General features: G+C 64.6%; 1 protein-coding gene across 5 annotated transcripts; it reads left to right on the forward strand.

The window, feature by feature from the left end:
* The first annotated feature begins 1185 nt into the window (after positions 1 to 1185).
* On the forward strand, positions 1186 to 8378 carry ARRDC2 (arrestin domain containing 2). 5 transcript variants are annotated; one of them, XM_036450005.2, is made up of 8 exons: positions 1186 to 1647; positions 4956 to 5022; positions 5227 to 5374; positions 5882 to 5984; positions 6076 to 6332; positions 6527 to 6689; positions 6933 to 7087; positions 7279 to 8378. In XM_036450005.2, exons 1-8 carry the CDS (start codon positions 1395 to 1397, stop codon positions 7330 to 7332), a joined length of 1200 nt encoding a protein of 399 aa, XP_036305898.1. In that variant the 5' UTR covers positions 1186 to 1394; the 3' UTR covers positions 7333 to 8378. The 5 variants fall into 5 exon arrangements, with proteins under 5 accessions (XP_036305898.1, XP_045441769.1, XP_045441770.1 ...); XM_036450004.2 differs by lacking the exon at positions 1186 to 1647 and adding an exon at positions 4470 to 4865; XM_045585813.1 differs by lacking the exons at positions 1186 to 1647; positions 6933 to 7087 and adding an exon at positions 4467 to 4865 and having other exon boundaries at positions 6472 to 6689.
* The last annotated feature ends 207 nt before the right edge of the window (positions 8379 to 8585 follow it).

The following is an 8585-nucleotide window of genomic DNA, read 5'->3' on the forward strand; positions in this document are numbered from 1 at the left end:
GGGGGTGTGGCCCAGCCCCCCAGGGGGCCCTGGGGAGTCAGCTGGCTTTGCTGGAGCCACTATGGACCAGGTGCCAAGGAAGCACAGTCCAACAGGGAGTGGACACGGGTGCGGAGGGCTATTCCGTCTCCACCGGACATGTACTGGGCACCTGCTGTTTTCAGGGAATGTGAGGTAGATGATCCCACTGACTCTACCGGAACCTGACCGGGTGGAATAGGGAAACCGAGAAGCGAACCCACCTGCCTGGGGCTACAGTGTGAGCGGTGGTGAGCCAGGACTGAAACTTGGGGACCCACTGGCCACCATGAAGAACCCAGACTCGGGGAGGACACTTCATGGGGGGGCTGGAGTGAGCTGGGGGAGGTGTGGTGCAGTTGTGGGGTTAAAGTGGCCCATTTCGGGTGGGAAGGTTCTGGGCACAAGTAGAGTCAGAGCCCTCCAGGCCTCGGGCACAGGGTGTTGGGGGCAGCAGGCACCAGGCAGATGCTGGGCCCGATGGGGGTGGAGAGGGAAACCTGGCCCCTGCAGAGGCTAATCTGGGCCCAGCAGACAGCCCAGGCCCTAGCAGCCTCCGATAAAGCCATTGGCACTGGCTGGCAGAGACAGGTGGGGTGCAAGAGAGAAGGGAATGGAGAGGTGCCAATGGGCTGCTGTCAGACCTGGGTTCGAGTTGTGACTCTGCCATCCCTGGATACCTCTGGCAGCGGCTGCCCCTCTGGGGGCCTCTGTTTCCCTATCTGTGAAATCCAGTGATGAGAAAGGGTGCCGCCAGTCTGATGGAGGAGCCACAGTAAACACAGGGCAGTCACAGAGGTCAGAGCCATAAAGACGTAAACAAGGCCAGGGCATGACTAGGGGCCTGGGAGGTGGATCCGGGCAGGGCGTTCCTTAGCAACGGAACAGCCAGTGCAAAGGCCAAGAGGCCAGACCTGAGCTTGGTGTGTCTGGGGCACAACCAGCAGGTGACAGGGCGGGAGGAGGCGACAGGGGGCTGGGGCAGCACCCAGGGCCGAAGGTGCCAGGTGGGGGACGCGAGAGAGACCACAGGGCACAGCCCGGGGCTGCCTCCACACATCCAGCCACACCCGCCCCGCCCGCCCGCCGCCTCTGACTCATCAGCGCCGACCCTACAAACACCCGGCCCGCCCCACGCCGGAGGGGAGGGGGGGCCTTGAAGCCAACCACGCGGGCACACGGGCGGCACGTCCCCGGCGGGCCCGGTGCGTCACGGGGGCGGGCGAGGAGAACCAGGAAGTCAGCCCGGGGCCCAGGGCGGCTGCACCCGTTGGCAGAGGCGGGAGAGAGCGCGCGGCGCCCCGGCGGCAGGACCAGCCCGGGACCCGGAAGCCCCCGGTGCGCCCAGGCCGCGCGCCCCGGCCGTGCCCCTCGCCATGCGGCCCGGCGGCGTCCGCAGCTTCGCGCTGGAGCTGGCGCGCGGCGGCGCGTACCGCGGCGGGGAGCTGCTGCGCGGCCGGGTGCTGCTGGAGGCGGCGGCGCCGCTGCGCGTGCGGGCGCTCGAGGTGGCGGCGCGCGGCGGGGCGACCACGCACTGGCTCCAGGGCCGCAGCGTGGGCATCAACGCGGTGTCCAGCGACTTCACGGCCGTCGAGACGTACCTGCGGCGGCGGCAGCTGCTGCTCCGAGGTGAGCCGCGCACCCTCCCGACTCCAGGGCCGGGATCCCCTCGGCACCCTCTCCCCGGTGTCTCAGCTCTCCCTCCGGGACATCCCCCCGCCGACCCCCTCCAAAACCCTCTCTGCTGGGTCCTGTTCCCCCTCCCCAGTGTCTGGGCACCCACCTTCCAGAGCGCGGGCGCCCTCGATTTATTTATTTTATTTTTTATTTTAAAAATATATATTTCTTTGTTGATTTCAGAGAGGAAGGGAGAGGGAGAGAGAGAGATAGAAACCTCAACGATGGGAGAGAATCATTGACCCGCTGTCTTCTGCACGCCCCCTACTGGGGATCGAGGCCACAACCCAGGCATGTGCCCTTGGCCTGAATTGAACCCGGGATCTTTCAGTCCACAGCCCAACGCTCTATCCACTGAGCCAAACTGGCTAGGGCAACTCCCTCCATTTAGACGAGGCTGTGTGGAGTGTGTGGTGGGGACCTTCTGTCTGGGGCAGTGGTCGGCAAACTCATCAGTCAACAGAGCCAAATATTAACACTACAACGATTGAAATTTCTTTTGAGAGCCAAACTTTTTAAATGTAAACGTCTTCTAACGCCACTTCTTCAAAATAGACTCGCCCAACCCGTGGTATTTTGTGGACGAGCCACACTCAAGGGGCCAGAGAGCCACATGTGGCTCATGAGCCGTGGTTTGCAGACCACTGGTCTGGGGGGATTACCTGGGTGGAGCAAGGAGATCCTTCTCTCTGGACCCCAGAATCCCTGTTAGCCCCAAGCCTGGGATCCCCGATTCCCAGCGAAGGCCTGTGTCGCTCAGCCAGTGCCCCTCCCGCAGTCTGGCCCACAGTGTTTGCTGGGGCGATTCTTCCCTGGATTGGTGTTCTGGTGGCCCCTGCAGGGGAGGGGAAGGAGACTTGGGGTGAGGTCAGATTAGGCGGGGAGTCTTATCCTGGCAAATCTCAGTCCCCCACTCTCTGGCCAAATGGCCGGTCAGGAGCAGAACAGGAGCCGCGGAGAGGGCTTCGGAGGGCCGGGGCCTCTTTGGTGATCCTTCCATCCCCCCCTTATGCCCACCTGTAACACATGCACGGCAGGAGGCAGCTCAGACCGGGCTCTGCGGCCTTGTCAACAGCCCCAGGTTTGGGGGACTCGGGCCTGGCCAGCTGAGGAAACCCAGGCTGTTGGCATGGGGTGTGGCAGGAAGGGCCCCAGAGGAACTTCCCTTCTCCTGCAGCTCAAGCAAAACTGGGGCTGTTCTCACCCAGCAGTCCCCCCTGGTCCCACTCCCCGGTGGCTTCTTCGACCCTGGAGAGGTGACTTTTCTCCTCTGCCGTCTGACCTGCCGTCCCGGGGGCGGTGGGTGAATGTCCGTCTATAACATGGACGAGGGAAGTACTCGCTCACCACGAGCCTTCCGGTCCTGCCAGAGTCACCTCTTCCTCCACCTCTTCCTGGCTTATGGTCTCCGGTCCTCTCTGGGCTCCCCTGGGCAGAGACAGAAGGTTCCAGCCCCAGAGCTCCTCCTGTGAGCAGACCCCAGACTGATCCCTGAGGGGACAGCCTCTGTGTCTCTCCCCTTCCCGCCCCTTTGGGCCTGCTCTGAGCACCGTCGCGGGCTGACCCTGTCTGGTTATGGCTGTCTCCCACTGGGGGGTGCGGAGGTCTTGGGGGGAGGGTGCGGAGGTCTTGGGGGGAGGGTGCGAAGGTGCCTGCGTGGCCTGAGGCAGACTCAAAGAGGTGGCCGAGGTGGGCATGGCTTCGGGCGGCAGTGCATCGCGCTGCCAGGAGAGGGCGCAGGTCCCCCGTAGATCACGAGGCGGCCACTTGTGGCTTAAAAACTCCTACGTGTGATTCTTCTCTCGCGAAACCGAGGCCCAGAGAGGAATCATCCCCGCCCCGAGGTCACAGCGCGGCCCTGGCCCCGGGTTGCCTGGAGCTCCCCCTGCACTGGGCTCTGTCTGTGAGGGGACCAGGCTGGAGGTGCCCAAAGCGGGCACGGGGGCTAGGCCTAAAAGTCCAGAAGGCATTTGTCTGGGGCTGGAATTTGGAAAAGAAATGTCGGGTTCTTAAGTGCTTTGGTGAAATCGAGTGGCGAGCCGCGGCGCCTTGGTGACCCGGGAACAAGGCTGTGGGGAGGGTTCAGTGGGTGCAACACTGAGGTTCATGCACAACCTCCGAGATGGGGCTTCTTTCCTCCCGACGCTGCACGTGGGAACGCAGCTCCTAGAGGTTGTCCCCAGTCCGGGGTTACCCAGCTGAACGGGGTTTGGGTCAGAGGAGGGGGCAGCAGGTACCCGTGGGAAAGGGGGGCCCCCACCGACTTCTTCCTCCTTCCCCATTGCACAGAGGAGGAAACTGAGGCCCGGCTGACCTAGGCTTCCAGCGTCCCGATCGGGCCGGGCCAGTCCACACCCCTCCAGCTCGGGCCGGACGTGTCCGGGTCCTGTCTACAAACAATCAGTGGCGGGTTGATGATTAAGCCAAAGCACCGAATGAAGGGTCTTTCTGAGTGACCTCAGGCCCAGGCCCCGCTTCCGGGCCTCAGTTTCCCTTTTTTTTTTTTTTACCCCCGGGACCCGCGAGAGACCGAATCTGGTCTCCAGGGCTTCCGTTCCACCAGGGTGCACGCGGGTGGAGGGCTAGCCCATCGGGAGCCTGGGAGTTTGTTATATTTTGCTCCACGCCTGGGCGGAGCCACCCCCCTCGCTGCGCCATTGAAGCCACGCCCCCGCCTCGCCATTGGCTAATCCCCATTCCGGGGCGGGGCTGTTTCCCGCCCGGCCCCGCCCCTCCGTATAAGAGCGGCGCCAGCGGCGGCCGGGAAGAACCTCTGGTTTAGCTCCCCGGGTGGGTTCGCGTCCTGACGCCGAGGCCTCCGCACCTCACCGCGCGCCTTCGTGTCAGGGGTTCGAGGCTCGGGTCCGCGCGCCTAGGGGTTTGCCTTCCTGGCGTGATGCTGTTCGACAAGGTGAAGGCCTTCGCGGTGCTGCTGGACGGCGCGGGCGCGGGCGCCGACCCCGTGTTCCGCGGCGGCCAGGCGGTGGCCGGCCGGGTGCTGCTGGAGCTGGCCGGCCCGGCGCGCGTGGGCGCCCTGAGGCTGCGCGCGCGGGGCCGCGCCCACGTGCACTGGAGCGAGTCGCGCAGCTCGGGCTCCAGCACCGCGTACACGCAGAGCTACAGCGAGCGCCTGGAGGTCCTGAGCCACCGCGCCACGCTCCTCGGGCCAGGTACCGCGAGGGACCCCCGCGTGGCGCAGGTGCTGCGCGCCCCGCGGACCCCTCGGCCACAGAGCCGCCCCCTCTCGCTCCTACCTGCAGATACTGGAGAGACCACCACGCTGCCTGCCGGGCGCCACGAGTTCCCATTCAGCTTCCAGCTGCCTCCGTAAGTCATCTGGGTGCTGGATTGTGGGGGAGTGCCCCTCCCCCCTAGGCTTGGGGCTCCACTGCTTCCTATCTGGGGACCTACGAGCCCCAAGACTGTCTCCACCGGGAGGCCCTCAGGAGTGTCTCTGTGTCCTTGGGAATCCCCAACCTGCTGGTCTCTGTGTGCCCTCCATCCCCCTGAAGCCCCTTCCTTCCACTTCAGGACGCTGGTGACCTCATTTGAGGGCAAACACGGCAGTGTCCGTTACTGCATCAAGGCCACCCTGCACCGGCCCTGGGCGCCCGCCCGCCGGGCCAGGAAGGTGTTTACTGTTATCGAACCCGTGGACATCAACACCCCCACCCTGCTGGTGTGTGGCTGGCTGCCCTCGGGGAGGTGGGATGGTAGCCCAGGGGCCTGGCTGCGGGGGAGGGGGGACCCCCACTGGCTCCTCGCCCCCTTCACAAATGGTCACAAAGCGGGGTCAGCGCTGGGCCTTGGCTGGGAGGGAGGCAGGTGAGGGAAGGGCTGTTGTTGAGTCAGCGAGGCCTGGTGCAAACCCCAGCCGCACCAATCTGCTTTGTGGCTCCGAGCAATCGTCTCACCCTCTCTGAGCCGCCGATGCCCGGCTGTTAGTAGGGCACCGCCGGGGCACAGAATAATGATGGCCTGCTAAGCACTAATTACATACCTGCTTGCTCACTCCAATTTGAGCTTAATGAGATGGGTCATATTCCTAGATCCATCATACAGATATTTCCCAGGCCGTGAAAAAGAGACCGGGACACTGGGCCCCGAACTCAGGTCTCCCCCCAGCCGGGGACGGTCTGGAAGCCCCCACAGTGACCCGTCTGTGCCTTTTCCCTCCACCCGGAAGGCCCCTCAAGCCGGAGCCCGGGAGAAGGTCGCCCGGTCCTGGTACAGTAACCGCGGCCTCGTCTCCCTCTCGGCCAAGATCGACCGCAAGGGCTACACCCCAGGTACGGGGGAGGGCCCGGGCGGGAGGAGGGCCGGGGCCGGGGCTGCGGGGGAGACTGAGGCCCGCCGCGTCCGTCCGTCCGTCCGTTACAGGGGAGGTGATCCCGGTGTTCGCCGAGATCGACAACAGCTCCACGCGCCCCGTGCTGCCCCGGGCGGTGGTGGTCCAGACGCAGACCTTCATGGCGCGCGGCGCCCGCAAGCAGAAGCACGCCGTGGTGGCCAGCCTCTCGGGCGAGCCCGTGGGCCCGGGGCGGCGGGCGCTGTGGCAGGGCCGGGCGCTCCGCATCCCCCCGGTGGGCCCTTCCATCCTGCACTGCCGGGTGCTGCACGTGGACTACGCCCTCAAGGTGGAGTATCGTAGGAGGCTGGGCGAGGCTGGGGGTTCCGGGGCGGGTGGGGGGGGGTAATGCATCAGCTCTGTCCCCAGGGAGGGTTCCCCAAGGCTGCGCTGGGGCCCCTGAGGACAGGAAGGGCCTCCTTCTGGAGAAGGCGGGTGTGAGGAGGCTGCCCGGGCACCCTCCATGGTGGCTCCTCCCTCCAGGTCTGCGTGGACATCCCGGGCACCTCCAAGCTGCTCCTGGAGCTGCCGCTGGTCATCGGCACAGTCCCCCTGCACCCTTTCGGCGGCCGCTCGTCCAGCGTGGGCAGCCATGCCAGCTTCCTGCTGGACTGGGGACTGGGCGCCATGCCGGAGCGGCCTGAAGGTGAGTGCCCGTCCTGTGTCCCCAGGGGAGGGGGGAGGTGCCAGGCCAACACTCCCCCCCACACACACAATGTCTGTAGTAGCACCCGGTAATGATCACACTGACCACCATGCGTCCCCCGAGATCTCAGGCTGAGGACACGCAGCCCAGCAGCCCAGAACTCCTGGCCGCTGGTCCCCAATGCCAGGGCTCCCGCCTACCACCCCCCTCACCCTCACCCCCACCCCCTGGCTCTCATTCCAGCTCCGCCAGACTATTCGGAGGTGGTGGCCGGTGACGCGGCAGCCGGGGGGCAGAGCCCCGTCCCTCTGCCTCAGGACGCCGACCTGAGCCTCGAGGGCCCCTTCTTCGCCTACATCCAGGAGTTCCGCTACCGCCCGCCCCCCCTGTACTCCGAGGTGAGCCTGGGGGTCCCAGCAGCCCCCGTGCCTCTCCGGGCCCTGGGAGCCGGCAGGGAGGTGGGAGACACAGGAGCTTTAAGTGTTGATGAAACTCCTTTATGTGCACACATGCAGGGCCTGAGCCAGCAGGGAGGGGTGTTTCTGGGCCTCTGGCGCCCCCCTGAGGCCTGATGGTTTGTCTCCCTCAGGAGGACCCGAACCCCGCCTCCGAAGCCATGAGGCCACGCAGCATGACCTGCTGAGTGTGAGGACGCGGATACCTCAGGGATGAGTTTGCACATGCGCTTCCAGCCTCCGTGGACATGGGGCGTGGCTGGGCTGAGAGACATGCCTGCCTGCGGTGGAAGTTGGGGAAATCAAGTCTCAGAACGGAGGCAAGGCTGTTCCCATGGGACAGAGGAAGAGCCAGTCTCTGGCATCTGACTGAGCTGGTCCTTGTAAAAGCATCCAACGGCTGTTGCAGGATCCGAGTGACTGTGCGAGCTGTCTGTGCTGGCCTGTGGACCGGGCCGGGTTCCCCAGGAGCCTCCCGTCTGGGAGAGACACAGCCGGGCACAGACACTTCCAGTCCGGTGGGACCAGAGGAAGGCCTGAGAGAGTCCGGGGAGAAATCCGGGAAGGCTTCCTGGAGGAAAGGGCGTTTTAGCCGAAGCTTTGGCATTGTGAATAAGCTCAGGAGACAGGCAAGCAAGAGAGGGGAGAAGTCAGACAAGGAGAGAGCTCAGGGAAGCTTGGAACCGGGACTCGGAGGGCAGGTGCTTCCGCTGAGGTCACACTGCAAGGTCCAGCAGGCGCGAGGGCCCAGGGGTGAGTCACTCAGGGAAGCAGGTCCTGGGAGCTACGGGGACCTGTGGTTCTCAGGGGCAGGGCTCCAGCCTTTGAAGCCTCTGAAAGCTGGAGATTGTGCCCCAGGCTAAGACCACCCGAGGGCTTCTCAGACACAGAGCTGGGTGGCCGGGAGACCCAGGCTCCCAGCGGGACAGACAGGACCTGCCACATAACTTGCTCATGAAAATGTGGGGGCCTTCTCCAGGGAATATTAAGAATTTCACGATAATGACAGCAGAGCATTCACCAGGCCCTGGGACAGAGGGCAGGCTGGGGTGACACAGCGGGCCAGTGTGCTTCTGGAGACCCCGTGTTCAGAGGGACAAAGCAGGAGGGAGTGGCTGGATAGGCCTGGCCTTGGCTGGGGCAGAGTCCCCGCCTGGGTCTCAGCATTCCTAAGCCTTAACTTGTTCTCTTTTGTACAATTTTTTTTTTTTTTTAAATAAAAGTGTGGAGGAAGAGACTAGGCTTATCGGTTTCTCTTCCCCCAGCTGCTGAGGGAGCTGGGGTAGCCTTGACGACCGTCCTGATGAGATTCCAGGCCAAAGAGGGTTGAGTGGCCCATCGTCCAGAAGGGGAAACTGAGGCCCAGGGACACACAGGGAGGCTGGGCTCGGGTTGGAGCCAGACCCCCACAGCCCTCACCTCCCCCCTGGTGCAGTCACAG

The sequence above is a fragment of the Pipistrellus kuhlii genome, unplaced genomic scaffold (genome assembly GCF_014108245.1).
Source record: "Pipistrellus kuhlii isolate mPipKuh1 unplaced genomic scaffold, mPipKuh1.p scaffold_m20_p_21, whole genome shotgun sequence".
In the NCBI taxonomy this organism is placed as follows: domain Eukaryota; kingdom Metazoa; phylum Chordata; class Mammalia; order Chiroptera; family Vespertilionidae; genus Pipistrellus; species Pipistrellus kuhlii.

Coding starts and splice junctions, on each gene's coding strand:
- ARRDC2 (XM_036450004.2), top strand. CDS start 4,592: ATGCTGTTCGACAAGGTGAAGGCCTTCGCGGTGCTGCTGGACGGCGCG. Junction 6,690..6,932: donor CATGCCGGAGCGGCCTGAAG/GTGAGTGCCCGT, acceptor CTCTCATTCCAG/CTCCGCCAGACTATTCGGAG. Junction 7,088..7,278: donor CGCCCCCCCTGTACTCCGAG/GTGAGCCTGGGG, acceptor TGTCTCCCTCAG/GAGGACCCGAACCCCGCCTC.